Below are 21,690 nucleotides of genomic sequence, written 5' to 3'. Positions count from 1 at the left end.
ATGTAAAATGTGAGGACAGTCGTAGGTATGAGGACCGGTCAAAAGTGTGAGGACAGGTCAAAAATAACTATTTCAGCCCTCTGAGTAGTCCCTTTGCACAAAATGCTGCAAACAGGCATAAATGATGACCGGTCATAAGTGTGAGGACTGGTCAAAAGTGCGAGAACCTGTCAGAAATCACTTTTTTCAGCCCTCTGGGTAGTCCTTATGTGCAAGGGACTACTCAGAGGGCTGAAAAAGTTATTTTTGACCTGTCCTTGCACTTTTGACCGGTCCTCGCACTTACGACTGTCCTCACATTTTACGTTTTGCACCCTATCTTGTAACCGTAGTGAAGAGAAGCAGTTGTGAAATGAATGACACAGTTAAGAATGCTGCCACAGGCATAAATGTGAAGATGGTCATAAATGCAAGGTCTGTTCAAAGGTGTCAGAACCTATCAGAAATCCCTCTCAGTAGTCCCTATGCACATAGGGACTACCCAGAGGACTGAAAAAAGTGATTTCTGACAGGTTCTCACACTTTTGACCAGTCCTCACACTTATGACCGGTCATCATTTATGCCTGTTGCAGCATTTTTAATAGCCATGTCACTCATGTCACAACTGCGGTGCTTCATGTGACCGGGTGGGCGTGGCCAGGTGGTCATGTAACATAGCTTCTTTGCCCTAATGACAGTTTGCTGCAATGTTCGTAAGTGTGAAAAACGGTCATAAGTCACTTTTTCAGTGCCACGCTTGTTAAACCAATTACCAGAACAAATCCATTCTCCCTCCCTCTTTCTCTCCCTCTTTCTCTCCCCCTTTCTCTCCTTCATCTTTCTCCCCCCTCTTTCTCTCAATCTTTCTCTCCTTAATCTCTCCTTCTCCCTCCTTCTCTTTCTCTCCATCTTTCTCCCACTTCTATCCTTCATCTCTCTTTCTCTCCTTCATCATTTTCTGCACCCCTCTTTCTCTCCATCACTCTTTCTCCAAATGGGGTAGGGTAGGCTGGCCCTGCCCTGGTATTCTAACATTTCTTGCCTGAGAATTTCCTGTATATGAATCCTGTTGTGGAGTCTCATAAAATGACACTGTTTTCCCAATCAAGCAGTTATGTATGATTTTTTATTTAAAATGCATCACAGTAATTGCCCCCTCCCCCGATCTATGCGCCTCTGCCCTCCCGATCCGAGCGCCAAGCGGCTGCTGGCAGAAGCCTGCCTGCATCCAAGCATCTCTCTAGCCAGCGATTAAAACGCTTCACTGGCCATGTGGCCAGCAAGGTGCTTTAATCACTGGCTAGAGAGACGCTTGGATAGAGGCCTGCTTCGGTTGGTGGCCTCGCTGCGCACCGGATCCAAGCGCCAAGCGGCTGCGGACAGACACCGGTAAGTTATTTATTTATTTATTTATTTATTTATTTGATTTTTATACCGCCCTTCTCCCGAAGGACTCAGGGCGGTGTACAGGCAAGATAAAACAATACAATATACAGATTAAAATACCATTTAAAAAACTTATTTAAATTAGCCTAAAATTAAAAAATTTCCATACTAAAAACCCCGTTTAAAAATTGATAAAAGATAAAATTCAATTTAAGACAGCCCCGCGCAAATAAAAAGATGCGTCTTCAGTTCGCGACGGAATGTCCGAAGGTCAGGTATTTGGCGTAAACCCGGGGGAAGTTCGTTCCAGAGTGTGGGAGCCCTCACAGAGAAGGACCTTCCCCTGGGGGCCGCCAGCCGACATTGCTTGGCGGACGGCATCCTGAGAAGTCCCTCTCTGTGAGAGCGTACGGGTCGGTGGGAGGCATGTGGTAACAGCAGGCGGTCCCGTAAGTACCCAGGCCCTAAGCCATGGAGCGCTTTAAAGGTCGTAACCAGCACCTTAAAGCGCACTCGAAAGGCCACAGGCAGCCAGTGCAGTCTGCGCAGGAGCGGTGTTATATGGGAGCTACGCGGAGCTCCCTCTATCACCCGCGCAGCTGCATTCTGGACTAACTGAAGCCTCCGAGTGCACTTCAAGGGGAGCCCCATGTAGAGAGCATTACAATAATCCAGGCGAGAGGTAACGAGTAATGGTGGGGAGGGGAGGGGCAAGGGGCAAGGGGCAGGGCGAACTGGCAATTTAACAAACGGTTCAGCCGAACCGCCTAGAACCGGCAGAATCCCACCACTGAGTACCTTGTATTCCAGCAGTGCCTCTGTGTGTATGTATGGGTGCACAAAAATAAAATGCAGAAAGTGGGATATAGCCCTACTCTTCTTCAGCTGCTTTTAACATTGGTTGCAGCTGGAGATATCTGGAGGTGGTAACAGAAGCTTTCTCCATCCACTTATTGCTTTCTTTATCTGACAAGGACACCGTCAGCCCATTTTGCTCCTGATCCCTATTGTTACACAGCAAATAAAATGCAGGCAAGAGTCTCCTCAGAGCCAGGCGTGTGACAGACACACCCTCTTTTCCCTCTGTTCTTCCCTGAGCTTGAGCCTGAATGTCTTCTAATGTGCTGCCTTCTGGATGTTTCAATCTATAAAACTCTTTGTTCTAGTTATTATGGTGTTCCAAGGATGATGGGAGTTGTGTTCCAATGCATTTGTGTGCCAAGTTGAGAGAAAGTTCCATCCACAGAAGGGCTACAGCACACAACAAAGGCTAAAGACACTCCAGCTTACTTTATTTTCTCTTCCATAATTAGCTCCTCCATCTTCAATGTCTGTCCAGCAAGGCAACTTTATAAAGGGAAATCATAAGTGTTCTACTTATCATCATTCTGTCAGCCCAGTCCATTGAGAGGTCTTGTTGGCAGATGTCCCTCTAATCTAGCTCCTCCTGCTTCACTAGTGTTGAAAGAAATATCCATCTGGTTCAGTTCCAATCAGGAAGAAAAGCACTCCAAAATGGAGGCTGGAAGTGATTGGAAAGAAGGCCCATTTATTTATGAAGCACAACCACCAAGCATGTGTGATTCCAGGCAGCTCACCACATGAAATTGAGAGTGTGGGGGGACAGGTTATACCTTCTCTTGGGCTTTGCACTTGAGCTTCCTGTTCCTATGCAAGAATATATATTCTATTGGCTGTTGTCAGACTCCCATGGAGCCATGTAGGGGTTATGTAGGGGTCATAGCTGGATCTGTAGATTGTCTGAGAAGTTTGGTTGACATTTTTGAGGGTGATGCAATGTCCTTAGGAGATTGTGCAGTGTAGTGAGCTCTGTGTTTTAGTGGGTTAATCCTATTATGTCTTGAAGGGTCATGTCTTAATCCCTTCACCCTGGAGCTGAAGGTCTTTTGTTTTGTAGATAGGCTGGCCCAGTCTTTCTTGATGGGCACAAAATATCTGCTTGGAGCTGGGGCTCTGAGTTTCTGTCTCCCTTAAGATTTTTTTTTATTTCTCTTTTAGGGGAAATATTTTATCCTGCTTTTCTTAAATATTCCTCAAAAGATTTCATTCTTATAGGAAGTGGAGAAAGAATTCCCCTTTTTTGAAGGGATGGTATTCACTTACCTTCGCTATTGGTTCACAAATATGAGTGCATAGGGCCTTCCGCACATGCGCAGAGTGTCAGAAACGGGACGTGATTATGTCTGGGTGGGTGGGCAGAGCCACCTGCAGCCGGCACTACCAGTTTCCCCAAATCAAATAGAACTGGCTGAATACCACCACTGCTTTTTTGCCATAATATGTGTGGATGACACACATATTTTACTGGCAAAAGATTAAAAATTGGTCTGATCAGGGAGACTTGAAGGGTGCTTTTAATTTTTTCTGAGGCAAAGGGGAAGGCATTGATAAAGGCAGTAGAAAAGTATCCCTTCAGGGGCTCCCAAAAGGAGAGCTTTCAACCCATGAAGGTCTAGCAACCAGGGCAAAAGTTCTGGAAAGAAATTTACAGTATCCAATTTTCTATGCCAATTATTTTCAGATGTATGATGTTACTTTTTTTTCTTTTGTAAATTTTTTTATTTAACCATTTTCTTCAATTTACATCACAATATCCATCTTTACAACACTCCTGTACTGGTATACATTCACATTATATATGCTATTATGAATATGAATATTTTTTACATTCTACATTTTATAATACTATACATTTTTCATCTATCTTTATCTTTATACTTATTACTATTTTTTAGTTCATTAATCATATTTTCTTACCAATTTCCTAATCTTTGTATCTCATCTACTATCTAACCAGTGATGTCACTTTTTGTGAGCTTCCAGTCAGGTTTGAAGCAAGCACAAGCCCCAAAATTCTTCATAGCCATGGTTTTGATTTAAATAACTCCAGGCTGCCCATTTCCAAGGGCTGCTTCTTGAACCAGCCTTAGCTCTTAGTTTAGTGCATTCAGGGTTTTTGAGGCCAAATTGAAGTTCGCCAGTGTGCAATCCGGGCTATTAATATTTTTGAAATTACACACAATGAGCCCTGGGACTCCTACTCATGAGACCACCAGCGCAACATATCCTGCTTTATTGGGCAACTATGCAGCATCATTTGTGAGTCACAATCAGGGCTTGGGGTTTGGAGATTTATTTTCTGCTACATCTTCAGTGAGGGGATTGCCTGAGGGGGCATGCCCCTCCCCCATGGAAGAGAGGTATGACTGCATTGGCCTTAGTGCCACAGAGCAAGAACCAGTCTAGGAGAACCTTTGTGTGGAAGTGGGTGAAAGGGATAGGTTCAGTCTGATTCTGAATGGAGTGTGTGTGTGTGTGTGTAGCTACGTTTACAAGACAGGTAATAAAAACATCCTGGACAAATTTCCCTCTCACCAGACAGAAATCTATGGTGTTCAGAACTTGCTGTGCCAACCACTTTCAAATGCCATCCCTCCATGAATCCATTTAACTAATCAATTACAATGTGAATGAAGCAAAAAAAGAAAACCTTACAATTAATTTCCACTCTCCTGCCATAGTCTTTTCAGCTGTCTTCTGGGGATTGAAAAGAGTCTTTAGTCTTTTACTTGTCCATCTCAGGGTCCTTTCTTTCATGTCTGCTGGGTGGCATTAAGGTTGGCTTGCTGATAAGGCTGGTCAGTCAAGCTTGGGAAGGTCTGGTTCACTCTGGTTGCTGTGATGACTTTCTAATGGATGGCTGAATCCAAATCCAATTCCTTGGCTTGAATGGATGGTCTCCTCTGGAGGCAGTATCTGAGTCAGTGTGATTTGCTTCCACAGATTGCAGAGTTGTCTGTGCAGGGCTGAAAGACATGAGAGCAGGGCCCCTCCCCGCTTTGTGGGTGATCCTCCCAGGAAAGGCATTGTTGGAGGATAAGAGATAGAGAGGTGGTGTGGGGGTGGATAGATAGCCTGCAGGCAGAGTTTGAGAAGGGGAGAACATCAGTTATTGCAGTTATTAAACAATAAACCAGTCATAACAAAATGAAGACACCACATATTTTTTTCTCACCTGAAGCTGGATTCATATGCTTCAGGAAAAGGATGGACAGATAAAGCCACTTAAACACACACAGTAAATGCAAGAATGTACATGAATTTAAAACATTCCCTCATAACCCTGGGCTGTTCTTAAAGGTACAAAGAGGGAAGGAAAAAGGTGAACCAGACCTTCCCAAGCTCTTCACTCTGTTTTGCTGGCCAGGCAACTTAGGGTGAATATATTTTTTTCTTTTCATTGCTTTAATCTGTTTTCCCCCTAAAAATGTAAAATTCTTGTCTTTTTGGATCACAGTCATTTAACAGATACAATTGTCTAACACACAAATACTTAGACACAAAGACACACACACAGAGACAAGGGAAAGAGAAAGAAAAAGACAGCAAAACTCTCAGGTTCACACACCCTGTTCATTCCCACCATAAATCTCAGTTAACTCAGAAGGAAGGCACAAATCTTAACAAACATATCACATGGTTGCATAGAAAACAGAGAAGAAAAAATAATCAATGTTCCTATAAATATATATTTCCCTTTTCTTTTAAGTACCTTTATTTAGCCAAATTGGTTTTTCTTGCTTCATCCCTGAGCAGAGTCCATTTCTCACATAGCTTGCACACACACTTCTTCCTCATTCCTTCCTCATTCTTGCCTGGACAGGCAATTTATTTCAGTCCCAAGCATCCATTGGTCTCCGTAGTGGAGACCTCAGTAGATCCAAATCCTGAGCTCCCCATGCTCGTTTTCCACCATCCGCGATGAGACTCCAAGACCCTCTTTCTTTCCTGGGTCTCTCACAATCCATGGTACTACATCGCCGCAACAGGTGAAGGTAACTTTCAGCCTATGGTAATCCCCTCAGTTTTCAGGCAAATAGCCTGGGAGGACTCTGTCTGCCAAGATTAATTGGAGTATGGGTACCTCCTTTCCACAAAGGGGTCTGCTCAGTGATGTTTAGCCAGTTGCCCATGTTCAACTCTCTCATTCATTTTTCCATTCCATTTTAACACTCTCTCCCTTTTCCCTAACAGAAGGTCCTGTGCTCTGGCCTGACCCCCCTATACTTCCCAGGCTCTGTTGATAGAACAGATCTTTCTGTGGTTAGGAAAGGCACAGAGGGAACAGCATCCTGCTGTGATCGGGAGAAGGATACTCTCAGTCACACACAGGCATAGACACATTTTCCTCGTTTTTCTGGGCTCTAAAAGTTAACATTTAGAGGCACTCACCTTCTTCTCAAGCAGTCATTGAGGTCAAAATTCAAAACTCCCTTTAAGACCCTTGCTCCAAATGGCCAAGATCTGGGGGCTCACCCACAGACACAAGAGGTCTACTGCTGGCAAGGTGGAGGTCTACCCAGGCCAGGTCTGTTGCTCAGGTTAGTTTCGAGTCCAATCTGGGGTGGCAAATTGTTCGAAGAAATATCCATCTGGTTCAGTTCCAATCTGGGAGAAAAGCACTGGAGACAAAATGGAGGCTGGAGACTGATTGGAAAGAGGGTCCATTTATTGATGAAGCAGAACCACCAAGCATGTGCGATTCTGGGCAGCTGACCACATAGAGTTGAGAGTCCTTCTTTTCTCTAGTCTAGCCAAACCCAAATCCAAATCCTGCAACTGTTCTTCATATGTTTTAGTCTCCAGGCCTTTAATCATCTTAGTTGCTCTTCTTTGTACTTTTTCAAAGGCTCAACATCTTTATTGTGATGTGGTAACCAAAACTGGATGCAGTATTCCAGGTGTGGTCTTACTAACACTTTATACTAAGTGATACTAATACTTCACGTGATTTCTATGACTTTGTTTATACAACCAAGGATTGTATTAACTTTTTTGGCTGCTTCCACACACTGCTGGCTCATGTTTAAATGGTCATCCACTAGGACTCCAATGTCCTTCTCACAGTTCCTGTTTTTGAGCCAGGCTTCATCTAGTCTGTACTTATACCTTTGGAAAAGGCTCCATGATGGTGGGAAGAAAAATATGAGAAGTGCTCACTTTTCTATATCATATATTGGAGGTATGATCCTGGTAAGTATAGAGTCATAATCATAATTGCCTGATCTTCGGACCTTTCGGCGTGAGCTGAAAACGCACCTATTTATTCAAGCGGGACTGGATTGAAATTTTATTGGGGTATTTATGTTTTAAGATTTTAAATGGTTTTAAAATTTCGGCCACATTATAATATTTCTTTTTAACTTCTTTTTAATGTTTATATATTGAATTTTTACTTGGCTGTACACCGCCCTGAGTCCTCCGGGAGAAGGGCGGTATAAAAATCGAAATAAATAAATAAATAAATAAATAAATAATCCAGCTCATTCACACATTATATCCATATTCCTCCCTACAGGTGATGATTCTGTTGTCCAGTTGATTCCAAGCATGGGTGTTCGTCCTTGGGATGTGGCTAATGTATCTCTGCAGGACAGACGGCTGACGTTATGGGGCAGAGATGAGGAGGTGGGAGCATCTCTGGATTTTGGAATTCAAGAAAGAGCAGGAGCAGAATCTAAGCATGCTCAGAGGTTATGGGATTGAGGATAGATTAATAATTTAATTTAATTTAATAGTTTATTGTGATTGTACAATATACCCATAGAATGAAATTCACATAACACCCAGAGACCAAGCCCCACACACATGGCAATCCCCAGACATATCTCCAACCATCAAAAATTCCCCATCCCTCAACCACCCAAACATCCACACAGCAAACCAAGTAATGTTGTCCAATAGCATTACTAATAGCATGGTAGCCCTTTAGTTCATTGTTGAGTGCAATTATAGCTCTGGGATAAAAACTATTCAGAAGATGTGTGATCCGAGTTTTAATTGTTCTGTATCTTCGGCTAGAAGGCAACAGTCCAAAAAGATTGTAAGCAGGATGGGAAGAGTCCCTGAGAATATTGTGCAACTTCCTCAAATAGCCAAATACAAAGATGTCATCCAGGGCTGGTAGCTGGAGCCCAATGATATTCTGGGCAGTTTTAATAATTCTCTGTAGAGCTTTTATGCTGCAGAGCTGCTCCCATACCATGCAAGAATGCCATATGTCAAGATACTCTCAATGGTGCTGTGATAGTAGGACAGAAGTAGATGCTGAGATAGATTTATTTTCCTGAGCATTCTCAGGAAGTACAGCCTCTTCTGTGCCTTCTTCACAAGCACGTTAGCATTCATAGTCATGAGAGGTCCTCCGAGGTATAAATGCCCAGAAATTTAAAACTACCAACCCTCTCCACCTCCTCACCATTTATGTACAATGGTAAATGTACATCTCTCTTCCTCCTGAACTCAATTATGGTTTTTTTGGTGTAAATTTTCTTTACACCACAATGTCAGCCCTTGTACTTCCTTTCTATAAGCAGACTCATTGTTCTTACTGCCATGTTTCCCCGAAAATAAGACCCTGTCTTATATTTTTTGAACCCCGAAATAAGGACTTGGCCTTATTATTGGGGGGGTTCTTATTATTTGGGGGTGCAGAAGGCGGCGAGCGTGGCCACCTCATGGCTGCTGTAGCAGCGCAACACAGCAGCTCGTCAGCTGTTCTCTGGGGAAACCAAAGATGGGAATCTCCCCGGCATTCTTGGCACTTGCCCGCCTCCCATCCATCCATCCCCCTCACCTCCAAACTCCCACCCTGCTCCCACCTCTCCACCAGTCATCCCCTGGCAGCACCAGGTGCCCAAAGCCTGTGCCCACCCAGCTCCCTTTTCCACAGCACCTGGCTCTTTATCGAGGGGGGTGGCATGTGGGGCAGGGGTGAAGCAAGATGCATGGAGTGAGACGGGCTCACTCCTCTTGTTATCTCTTCTCCTCCCCCCTCATCAGGGGCTGGTGAGACATGCATCTTACCTGCCTTGCAGCTCTGTCATATGCCTTGCCGTTGCTTGCAGGCAAACACGTTGTAGGGTAAAACCAAACTTCTTGCAAGTTCGAGAAGTTTGATTGACCTGGCGAGGTTTTTTTTTACCCTACAACGTCTTCGCCTGTAGACAATGGCAAGACACACAATGGAGCTACAAGGCAGGTAAGACGGCTCCACACACCACAATGGTACCATAACAGCAGTCTGGTTGCTGCCCTTCCCCGCAGTTTCTTTGTTGGGCGGGGGCAGGTAGGGTGGGGGAGAAGTGAGAGGCATGGAGCATGGTGGGGGAGAAGCGAGAGGAGAGGCATTATTCTCTTGCCATCTCTTCTCCCCCTCTCGCTGGGCATGGCAGGGCTTCTTGCCCCTGCCCAAATTGGATGCAATTTGGGGGTGTCAAGTGGGGACTGGTGGGGCCAGGGAGACGTGAGACATACGCCTTACTTGCCTTGCAGCTCCATCACATGTCTCGGTGTTGTCTGCAGGCAAATACGTTGTAGGGTAAAAAAACCTCGCGAGTTCAATCAAACTTCTTGAACTCGCTAGAAGTTTGGTTTTAACCTACAATATATTTGCCTGCAGGCAACGGTGAGACATGCAACAGAGCTGCAAGGCAGGTAAGATGTGCCTGTCTCCTTGGCCCAACCACTCTCCACTTGCCACCTCCAAATTGCATCAATTTGGGCAGGAGCAGGAAGCCCTGTCATGCCCAGCGAGAGGGGGAGAAGAGACAGCAAGAGGACCGAGTCCTGTCTCGCTCCATGCGTCTTGCTTCTCCCCCATTCTACCTCCCACCACCCTCGATAAACAGGATGCTGTGGAAAAGGGAGCCGCATGGGCTTTGGGTGTCTGGGACTGTCAGGAGTCACCTTGCGAAGAGATGGGAGTGGGGTGGAAGTTTGCAAGCAATCGCTTCCCCCTTGCCTTCTCTCCCAAAAGTGCTGGCCACGCCCAACCCATCACTAGGGCTTATTTTCGGGGGAGGGCATATATTTATGCCCACCCCAAAAATCAGGCTTGGCCATATTTTCAGGACATGTCCTATTTTCAGGGAAACATGGTAATGAACCCCAACTCTGTCATGTCATCCGCAAATTTAATAATTATGTTGCTGTTATACAATGGGGTGCAGTCATGTGTATACAAGGAATAAAGGAAGGGGCTTAGGACACAACCCTGGGCGGCTCCTGTGTGTTTAGTATCAGAGTAGAAGAATGGTGAGATCCCATCCTTACTGACTGTGGCCTATCTGTCAGAAAAATCCTTTATCCACAAACAAATCCTCTGATTTATAGCCAAATTGGACATTTTAAGAAACAACCTGTTGGGTAGAATGGTGTTAAAGGAAGAGCTATAATCCACAAATAACAACCTTACATATGTTCCCTGCTGTTCCAAATGATTCAATAGAGTATAGATAACAATAGACATAGCATCATCAGTTTATCTATTACACCTATATGCAAATTGCTATGCATAAATTAATATATCAAAATAGTGATCTACCTACAGAGTTCTCTTTTCTGTTTTAGAATCTGCTTGAGAAGCGGAAACGAACCAGCAGTTCTGTTTCAGAGAATAACTCAATATTCCGACCACATAAGGAAAATAGTGAGTGTTGTCTCTCTCTTACATACACACACACAGCTGACTGGAAATGAAGAAGGGGTGGCTGGATTTAATTTCAACTTGTTCTTTGTCATTCACCCTATTATTGATATCAAGTATTTCTTAAGCATATTAACTATTTCCTTGGAGTTGAATAGTGAGCAGCAGGACCTCTTGGCACTGTAATGCTCTTGTCATTTTGTCTTGTCTGCAAGAATGACCAGACATTTAACTGGGATTAGCACTTTAATCCACACAACTAGCCATTTTAGACCCTTAGTAAATGCCTCATTTTCCCTTTCTTTTGAGATAGACCCATTGGTCTTCTGGTACATCATAATATGTAAATGGTTTACTGGTTCTTCAAACAGGGGTTTCTTGTGATTGGGATGGCAAAAGCCAAAGTTTCCATCCAAGGGTTGGATGTTAGGAACTTGTACCAGTTAAAACCCAAAGAGGTGAGAAAAGGAGTTTAATGCATGGGGATTTCCATATCTTCTAGAGCAGGGTGTCAAACTCGCGTTATCACGGGGGCGTCACATGATGTATCACAACTTTTCCCCCTTCACTAAAACAGATGTAGGCATGGCCAGCACATGGTGCATCCAGCCCGCAGGCCGTGAGTTTAACACCCCTGTTCTAGAGGATTGAGAAATTGATATTCTCATGGGCTGAACTTTTAGAAAGTAAGAAACCCTGATATTTGACCATCCCTCTCTTACATCTCCCACCACAAACCCAGTAGCATTGAAGCCAACACTGTGGATTTTGATGGGATACTTACTCCTAAGGTGCTCAAGTTTGGGTTTTATGGGGCTTAAATTTGCTGTTATTGTTGTTAGTTGTGAAGTTGTGCTCGACCCATTGCGACCCCATGGACAACATTACTCCAAGCCTTCCTGTCCTCTACCATCCTCTGGAGTCCATTTAAGCTCACGCCTACTGCTTCATGACTCCATCCAGGCACCTCATTCTCTGTTGTCTGCTTCTTTTTTTGACGTCAATCTTTCCCAGCATTAGGCTCTTCTCCAGTGAGTCCTTCCTTCTCATTAGGTGGCCGAAGTATTTGGATTTCATCTTCAGGATCTGGCCTTCTAAAGAGCAGTCAGGGTTGATTTCCTCTAGGACTTACCAGTTTCATCGCCTTGCAGTCCAAGGGACTCGCAGGAGTCTTCTACAGCACCAGAGTTCAAAGGCCTCAATTCTTTGGCGCTCAGCCTTTCTTATGGTCCAACTTTTGCAGCCATACATTGCAACTTGGAAAACCATAGCCTTGACTATACACACTTTTGTTGGCAGGGTGATGTCTTTGCTTTTTAGTACGCTGTCTAGATTTGCTATAGTTTTCCTCCCCAGGAGCAAGTGTCTTTTAATTTCTTGGCTGAAGTCCCCATCTGCGGTGATCTTGGAGCCCAGGAAAATAAAATCTGTCACTACCTCCATTTCTTCCCCATCTATTTGCCAGGAATTGTGAGGGCCAGATGCCATGATCTTAGTTTTCTTAATGTTGGGTTTCAAGCCAATTTTTGTACTTTCCTTCTTCACCTGCATCAAGAGGCTCTTTAGTTCCTCTTCACTTACTGCCATTACAGTGATACCATCTGCATATCTGAAGTTGTTGATATTTCTCCCGGCAATCTTAATTCCAACTTTTGATTCATCTAGCCCCGCCTTTCTCATGATGTGCTCTGCATATATGTTCAATAGGCAGGGCGACAGTATACAACCTTGTTGGACTCCTTTCCCAATTTTGAACCAATCAGTGGTTCTGTGTCCACTTCTCACTGTTGCTTCTTGACCTGCATATAAGTTTCTCAAGAGACAAATAAGATGGTTTTGTACTCCCATCTCTTTGAGAACTTGCCACAATTTGTTTTGAGCCATACAATAAAAGGCTTTAGCATAGTTAATGAAGCAAAGTAGATGTTTTTCTGGAACTCCCTACCATGATCCAGCGTATGTCGGCAATTTGATCTCTCATTCCTCTGCCTCTTTGAAATCCTGCCTGTACTTCTAGTAGTTCTCAATCCACATACTGCTGGAGCCTAGCTTATAGGATTTTAAGCATAACCTTACTAGCATGTGAAATGAGTGCAATGGTGCGACAGTTTGAACATTCTTTGGCATTGCCTTTTTTTGGATTTGGAATGTAAACTGACCTTTTCCAATCCTGTGGCTACTGTTGAGTTTTCCAAATTTGCAGGCAAATTGAGTGTAGCACTTTTACTGCATCGTCTTTTAAGACTTTGAATAGCTCAGGTGGAATACTGTCACCTCCACTAGCTTTGTTGTTGCTCAGACTTCTTAAGGCCCATTTGACTTCCAGGATGTCCTCATTGTGGTTATCAGGGATGTTAAGTTCTTGTATAGTTCTTCTGTGTAATTTTGTCACCTCTTCTTAAACTCTTCTGCCTCTGTTAGGTCCCTGCCATTTTGGTCCTTTATCATGCCCATCTTTGCATGAAACGTTCCCTGCATATCTCCAATTTTCTTGAAGAGATCTCTGGTCCTTCCTATTCTATTGTTTTCTTCTATTTCTTTGCACTGTTCATTTAAGAAGACATTCTTATCTCTTCTAGTTATTCTCTAGAATTCTGCATTCAATTGGATGCATCTTTCTCTTTCTCCCTTGTCTTTTGTTTCCCTTCTTTCTTCAGCTATTTGCAAAGCTTCCTCAGACAGCCATTTTGTTTTCTTGCATTTCTTTTTCTTTGGAATGGTTTTAGTTACTACCTCTTGTACAATGTTGCAAACCTCCATCCTTAGTTCTTCAGACATTCTGTCTATCAGATCTAATACTTTAAATCTATTTGTCACCTCTACTGTATATTCATCAGGGATATGATTTAGTTCATACCTGAGTGGCCTAGTGGTTTCCCCTACTTTCAATTTAAGCCTAAATTTTGCAACGAGAAACTCATGATCTGAACTTGGAAAAGAGTGTTTGCTATGACCATAGTATTCTCTTGACAAAATTCTATCAGCCTGTGCCCTGCTTCATTTTGTACTCCAAGGCCAAACTTGCCTGTTATTTCAGTTATCTTTTGGCTTCCTACTTTAGCATGGCTTAAATTAGATTTAATGTGAAATTTTATCAATTTTTAAACGGGGTTTTTAGTATGGAAATTTTTTATTTTAGGCTAATTTAAATAAGTTTTTAAATGGTATTTTAATCTGTATATTGTATTGTTTTATCTTGCCTGTACACCGCCCTGAGTCCTTCGGGAGAAGGGCGGTATAAAAATCAAATAAATAAATAAATAAATAAGGGGGGCGTGGCCATGACCGTGGCGGGGTAAGGACCTTTCCTTCACTTCACAGGGCTTATTAATGAAGATTTATGAGGATTTATGCTGTTTGGAATGCACTGTTATGGATGAAAGTTAATAAATCATGAAGTGAAAGTGTTAACAGCCCAGCAGATTGAATTTAAAACTGGTAGGTCATCTGAAACGGCTTGAATTAAGGAGTTTCTACAGCGTGGGATGACCGAGCCGGCCAGCAGACATGATAAGTTTGGAATAAATTGCTGTGTTTTGTTTTTCCAATTATAACTATCGTGTTCTGTGTTAAAAAAAAATTTTTTTATTGCTGAGGCTAAGGAGTGAATATTAAGGACTGAATCTGTTAATGAGAAGAATTTAATTTGAAGAGAAACTGACCTTTTGTGTTGGACTGTTTGGCAGCAAGAATTTTACTGGGCGGATAATTTTTTCTTTATTTTTTTTTCTCTTGAGAGCAAATTAATAGCTTGTCTATATCACAGAAAACAAAAAAAAGGATTCTGTTTCGAAGCTTAAGTTGGTTTCTTTTTCCTTTCTGCTTTGCTGACGTGGAGAAAAAATGGCGCTGATTAATGTTAGCTGCGAGGTTTTGTGTTTCTTTGTGGAGTGACTATGAGTCATAAGTTACTGAGAGATTATCCTTGAAAACTTGAGAGATAACAAGTGCAAATAAGCCGCTTCGCTTCAATTAAAAGACTGCCGTCCTTTGATCTTCACTAAGACCCTCTGTAAAATTGGTTTGGAATCCTAGTTTGGGGGAAAAAAATTGGTTTTTTTCAAAATGACTCAACAACTCTCAGAAACGCAGCAACTTGCTGCAGCTTTAAATAAAATTGGGGAAAAAATAGCAGGACTATCAGAGCGTATGGATAATATGACATTGGAACTGACATCCGAAATGAAAAAGTTGAAGCAAGAGATGAATGAAAACTTTGCGAAGCAAAGAGAGGAAATGATAATGATTAAAGATGAAATGGAGCAGATACATGTACATGAGGTAAAAGTAGATCGGCAAATTGGCAAAATATTTTATAAAAATGAGCAGCAAGATAAGAGAATTTGTCTTTTGGAAGAAGAGATGAGGAAATATAATTTGGTTATCAGAGGAATCTCGGAAGAAAAGGAGGATAAATTGAAACAGCGGGTTTTGAAATGGATTAATGATTTGGATACGCAACTTACGTTTACAATAGCAGACCTGGCAAGTGTTTTTAGAATTGGATATAGAAGGCAAAATGGCTCTAACAGGAATGTGCTTGTCAGGTTCGCAAATCTTGGTGATAAGCTGGAAGTTATGGCCAAGGTGAGAGAGATGGGAGATGCTTTGAAGTTTGAAGGGAAGACTATTCAAGTCTTCCCGGATATATCAAGAGAAGAAAGGGCATGGAGATTTTTTTTAAAACCAATTACAAAAGTTTTGAGAGATAATGGAATTAAATATAATTGGAGGCCACCACAACAATTGAAATTTTTTTATAAAGGAAGGATGCGTACAATTACCCCAGATATAGATGCATTATTATATTTACGGGAGCTTGGACTGATTGAGATGGAGGATTTAATGGAGATAAAAGATCAAATGCTTAAGATGGATGGAACATACGCGGAAACATCAATCCCAGAAGAAGAAAAAGGGGCTATTGGAGGGCAAGACTCTAAAGGGTTAAAGAGGAAAGAAATATCACCTGTGTTGGTTGAACAGAAGAAAAGTCGTGATGATACAGCAGGAGAAGAAGCAGAGTCTTGGAAAATACGAAAATACGAAGCCGAATGCGGGAGAGAATCATCGCTATCTTTTTTTTTGAGTGATGAATTTAAATAGACAGCCCGAAAGAAGTGGCCCGGGCATTGGCACGTCCCCTCTCCCCCATTCTCTTTATAGAGGCGAAACCGATGAGGATGTGGGGGAAGAAGTTTGTTTGTACTTTATTGTTTGTCTTGTTTTTGTTTTTTTTTTTGTTTTCTTATTGTTGTTTATATGTTAAATATAGGTTATATGGTAGTTGAATGTTGGGTTGTGGGCACAGAAAGGAAGATGCGGGGATAGGATTAAAAAATTTATATTTTAAATGGGAGTTATAAAAATAATGTCATGGAATGTGAAGGGTACAGGGAATCAGATTAAAAGAAGAAGATTGGAATTTAAGATTAAAAGGGATTTACCAGACATTTTATTTTTACAAGAAACCCATCAGAAATCTGAAGATTCAAATAGAATGTATATAAAAGGTATGCAAATATATGAAAAAGCATTTGGAACTTCAAAAGCTAGAGGAGTTGCAACACTGATATCAGATAGGGTGTATTTTGAAAAACATCAGGTAATTTTGGATGAAGATGGAAGATATGTAATAATTGTTGGAAATCTTAATGAGGAAAAAGTGACACTTGTTAATTTATATTTACCGAATGAAAAACAAAGAGAATTTCTTGAAAAATAACAAAATTTTGGAGAATGAAAGTGTAGGAAAGTAATTGTGGCTGGGGATTTTAATTTAATCAGAGATAAAATAGACAGTACTAATCCCACCGCTGTGGAGGAGCAAATAAAATGGGGATTTTAAATATGTGGATGCTTCAAACGGCGTGGTCGATGTGTGCTGTGACGTCAAAGGAATTGAGAGAGTATACACTTTTTTCTCTAAGATATATAATACATATTCTAGAATTGATTATATTTTTCTTTCTAAAGATTTGTTGAATAATGTGGATAAGGTAGATGTGGGAATTTTTAAAGATTCTGATCATGCAGAAGTTATGGTGGATTTAGATTTTAATTTTGAGAAAAAAAGAAGCTATTGGAGATATGAGGAGAAACTGTATAAAAATGAAAAGGATAAAAAATGGATACTTAAAAAATTGGAGGAAAGTTGGAGATTAAATGATAACGGGGAGGTTAAATTTGAAATTGTTTGGGATGCGATGAAAGCGGTGTTTAGAGGGGAGAGTATTAAATTATCAAGTAGGAAATATAAAAATTATAAAATTAAAATGGAAAGAGATAAAAATCAGATTAAAGAATTGGAAAATCAATTTTTGCTTACTAAAGAAAAAAAAATTCTTCAGGAGCTTAATATGTTAAGAAATAAAATGATAGAAGAAGATACAGAGTTAGTAAAAGAAATTTGAGATATTTAAATAGGAATTTTTTTGAATTTAGTAATAGAAATTCTAAATTATTGGCAAAGATGGCGAAAAATAAAAGAGAGAAGAGAGAAATTGGAGCTTTGATAGATGATAGAGGTATAAGATGTTATAAAAAATTAGAGAAATGTGAAGTGGTTAGAAATTTTTTTCAGAATCTATATTCAAAGAAACCAGTTAATCGGGGAAAATTGCAAAGCTATTTAGAAAAGTATGTGGTGAAAATTGATCAAACATATAAGGAATTGATGGAAGAAGATATAACACAAGATGAGATTAATGGAATAATACAAAAATTAAAATTAGGGAAAGCTCCAGGTGAGGATGGATTACCTGTTGAGTTTTATAAAGAATTTAAAGAATTAATAATACCAAGATTGCAAAAATTATTCAATGGAATATTACATGGTGGAGAAGTACCTTCATCATGGAATAGAACGGTGATATCCCTAATTCCTAAGCCAGATAAAGATTTAGAAAGGATTGAGTCCTATCGGCCCATTTCTTTAATTAATCAGGATGCAAAGATATTTACTGCTATTATAAGTAATAGATTAAATAGATTTATAGATAGATATATAAGCTATAACCAAGTAGGTTTTGTGAAGGGTAGATACATGAGTGATATTGTTAGAAGAGTATTAAATATTATAGATGTAGCCGAATATAATGGTGATAAAATTGGTATAGTATCATTGGATATTTTTAAAGCTTTTGATTCTGTACAATGGGAAACTATTAAAGTAATTGTGGAGGCTTTAGGCTTTGGTAATAAGTTTATACATGTTATTTCAAAATTGTATCAAAGAAGCAGTGCAAGAGTGAAGGTGGTTTATAAGATTATAAATTCTGATGAAAAATTACAAAGAGTGATGAGGACAAATTGGGAAAAAGATCTTAATATTGAAATACCAGAGTCAGATTGGAATGTGAATTGGAATAGTAGAATTATGAGAACTTTATCTATAAGGATTAAAGAGCACAATTATAAAGTTGTTTGGAAATGGTATTTGACCCCAGTAAGATTGTCACAAATGGATAAAAAAATTAGTAAAAAATGTTGGAGATGTGAGATGGAATTGAGGACTTACGAACATATGTGGTATAAATGTGATAAGGTTAAAAAGTTTTGGCAACAATTGGAGAAAATGATATTTGAAATGATGGGGAAAGTAATAACATTGAGAGTGGAAACTATATTATTGTTGGTAATTAAGGAAATAGAATTAACAAAATATGAAAAAGAATTGATTAGAATTATGATTATAATAGGTAGAATTATAATAGCTAGACATTGGAAACTAGATGTGATTTTTAGAATAGAAGAGTGGAATTCTGAAATGTGGAAATTAGCTTTAAATGATAAAATGACATGTGATATTAAAATTAGAAGTGGTGTGTATAAAGAAGATATTTTCTGGAAGACTTGGAAACCTTTTGTGGACTTTGCGCTAGGAACATTGGACGCTTCGGTACCTGTACCTCGAGAACGTGGATTTTGGCGATCGTGAGGATATATCCGAAGACCCAAATCTTCCTTTTTTTTATGTATAGCACAAGGGTGTAATAATGTACTTTCTTTTTTTGTTTGTTTGTTTGTTGCAAAAAAGTAATAAAAAAATTAAAAATAAATAAATAAATAAATAAATAAATAAAATTCCAATCTCCCATGATGATAAGGACATAATTTTTTGGTGTTAATTCTATAAGGTGCTGTAGGAGTTCATATAACCAGTCAATTTCATCCTCTTCAGCACCAGTGGTTGGGGCATAGGCTTGGATTGCTGTGATATTGAATGGTTTGCTTTGGATTTGAACTGAGATCATTCTGTCATTTTGGGGATTGTATCCCAGTACTGCTTTTCCTACTCTTTTATTGACTATGAAAGCTACTTCATTTCTTCTGAGGAATTCTTGCCCACAGTACTATACCTGATGGTCATCTGAATTAAATTCACCCATTCCTGTCCATTTTAGTTCACTGATTCCTAAAATGTTGATGTTCAGTCTTTTCATCTCTTGTTTGACCACGTCTAGCTTGCCTTGATCTTACATTCCAGGTTCCTATGGAGAAAAAATCTTTACAGCAATGGACTTTCCTTTCACCACCAGATGCATCCACAGCTGAGCGTCTTTTCAGCTTTGGCCCAGTCGTTTCACTCTTTCTGGCGCTACTAGTACTAACCCTCTGCTCTTTCCCAGTAGCATATTCAACAACTTCTGACCTGAGGGACTCATCTTCCAGCATCATATCTTTTTGCCTTTTGGTAAATGAAATTCAGTGACAAGAATACTAAGTTTTTGCATTTGGGTAGCAAAACAGGTTGTATCTGCCTCAACAGTCATACTTATGTGAAGGATTTGAGTACCCTATTAGACCACAGATTAAGCACAAGCTAGCAATGTATTGTAGTTAACAAAAGAACCACTGCATTCTTATATACTGTTATATACTGGGATGTGATAGTTTTGCCCTGTGCTGTACTGGACATATCTGGAATACTGTGCCCAGTTTGAATCTCTACAGTACAAGAAGGATACTGAGGAATTGGAAAGAACGCAGAGAAGAGTGACAAAGACTTTGAAGTTAAATCCTATGAAGAATGGTTATAGGAACTCTTCAGCCTAAGAAAGAGAAGGCTAAGGGAAGACATGACAGTAGTCTTCCAATACTATAAGAGCTATTACAAGAAAGAAGATGTGGATTTATTCTCTGTAATACCCAAGATAGGTAGAAGCTTTAAAGAGGGAAGTTCAAATCTGAAATAAGGAAGAATTTCCTGAGTATGAGAGCTATTAAGAAAAATCCTCTTTCCTGTAGTTATAGGTGCTTTATCAATGAAGTTTTTAAGAAAAGCTTAGTAAAGTTCTCTGAGATGATTACCAGAATTAGGCGGGATTAGAAAAGCTTCAAAAGTTCTTCCAATGCTTTGATTCTATAACTCCTTCGTCCCCCAGCTGTTTCACTGTGTTTGACTTCTATTTAACTTACTTTGTTCCAGCAGAGTTTTTCATAGGAGGACCTGCTCCTGAGAAAAAGGCTTTCCAGGATGCTTCTTCGGGCACACAGCTTGGCAATGTGAAGGTACAAGAGACATGGGGGAGAGGGGTAGGCAGGGCAAGAAAGTCAAGTAAATGCTTTTACTTTACTTGATGACACCCTAGCTTCTTAGGGCCTCTCTGTGGCCCTGCTTTCCCTAGTTTAGTGTTCCCCAGATATTCCAGAATCTGGAATAAAAATCCTATTCTAGGAATGTTACTTTAGAGTTGTAGCAGTTTGCCACATTATTCTTGTCCTCCCTCAGTAAATGCAGATCATTGTACCCTTCTGCTTCATCTCTCCTCTACCAATTGCTCAGTCACTTGTGTCTAGCTGCATCATCTCCAAATTTCCCACATTAAAGTCAAAATCAACATTTGAGGCCTTGAGGGACATTTATTTGGGGAGGTGTTGCCTTTGGCTATGATAAGTGGCTTGGATCAATTGGTCTTAAGTGCTCCACAAGTATTTTGCTAAGGCATAGCCCATTTATTCTTGTTCTCTGTTGTAAGAGACATTGCCTGGGTTGGCTTGTGAAAGGCTGAGTACCTTGAAAGAACACTGAGTCAGAAAATTTCTAGCTTTCTTTCAGCTATGCTCCTTTGCTTTAAGGGTAGGAAAATCCTCATAATTATTCCTTTTTCTCATCCTATTTCCAGGGGATGCTTTGGAGACGGTTCAGAGGTCGGAAGGTCCTTCCTAACACTGATTCCTCAGGTGAATCTGTTGTGAATGACAATAGGTAGGCTCCAACAGGAATTCTCATTTTGTGCCTTATCTTGTGCGCCTCTTTCTTGATTGTTGATTGTTGATTGTTTTACTGAACATATTGGTATAGGTGTGATGGGCTCATCCTATTCTTTATGTTTCAGCTGATATCCTGACAACCAGGTTGAGATATGGCCCAAAAATGTTATTTGTCTGTTCTCTGAGCTTCCATTCATTTAATCCAGATTTCCCCAATCCAGTGCTTTCTAGATGGGCCATACTTGGTGGAGGGGTGGGGGTTCATGTGAAATGTACCAGTTGGGGGAGACTGATTGTCCAACCCAAAACAAAAGATCTGAATGTTTTATAACAGAGAAAAATATTGGAGAATTGTACAAGAGAAAATAAAATTTTAAGACTGAAAACATATTTATAAAGTACTGTAACTATTATGGCATATAAAAGGTTGCTAGGTCAGTATCTTCCTGATAGCTTAAAATGCCATGAAAGAATGCTATGTTTACTCTTTTATTATTATTAATTTACTGCTGCCTAAGGCAGCATGTGGCAGGAGCATTCATAGCTGCCTCCAGCAGTGGAGCAAAGGGCTTCTCATATCTAGCAAACAAACTGAGCACTA

At 40.5% G+C, this 21,690-nt stretch overlaps 1 protein-coding gene across 1 annotated transcript in view; it reads left to right on the top strand.

The window, feature by feature from the left end:
• The window catches only part of RASAL3 (RAS protein activator like 3), a 78,994-nt gene that overhangs the window by 17,768 nt on the left and 39,536 nt on the right, over positions 1-21,690 (top strand). Inside the window, exons 3-6 of the mRNA XM_058171759.1 lie at positions 7,746-7,855; positions 10,799-10,877; positions 20,305-20,387; positions 21,002-21,084. Of these exons, the coding sequence (XP_058027742.1) occupies positions 7,746-7,855; positions 10,799-10,877; positions 20,305-20,387; positions 21,002-21,084 (355 nt within the window). The remainder of the gene's footprint in view (positions 1-7,745; positions 7,856-10,798; positions 10,878-20,304; positions 20,388-21,001; positions 21,085-21,690) is intronic.

This window comes from Ahaetulla prasina, chromosome 2 (assembly GCF_028640845.1).
Source record: "Ahaetulla prasina isolate Xishuangbanna chromosome 2, ASM2864084v1, whole genome shotgun sequence".
NCBI classification, from domain to species: domain Eukaryota; kingdom Metazoa; phylum Chordata; class Lepidosauria; order Squamata; family Colubridae; genus Ahaetulla; species Ahaetulla prasina.
This window is presented reverse-complemented; position numbering and strand designations above follow the sequence as displayed.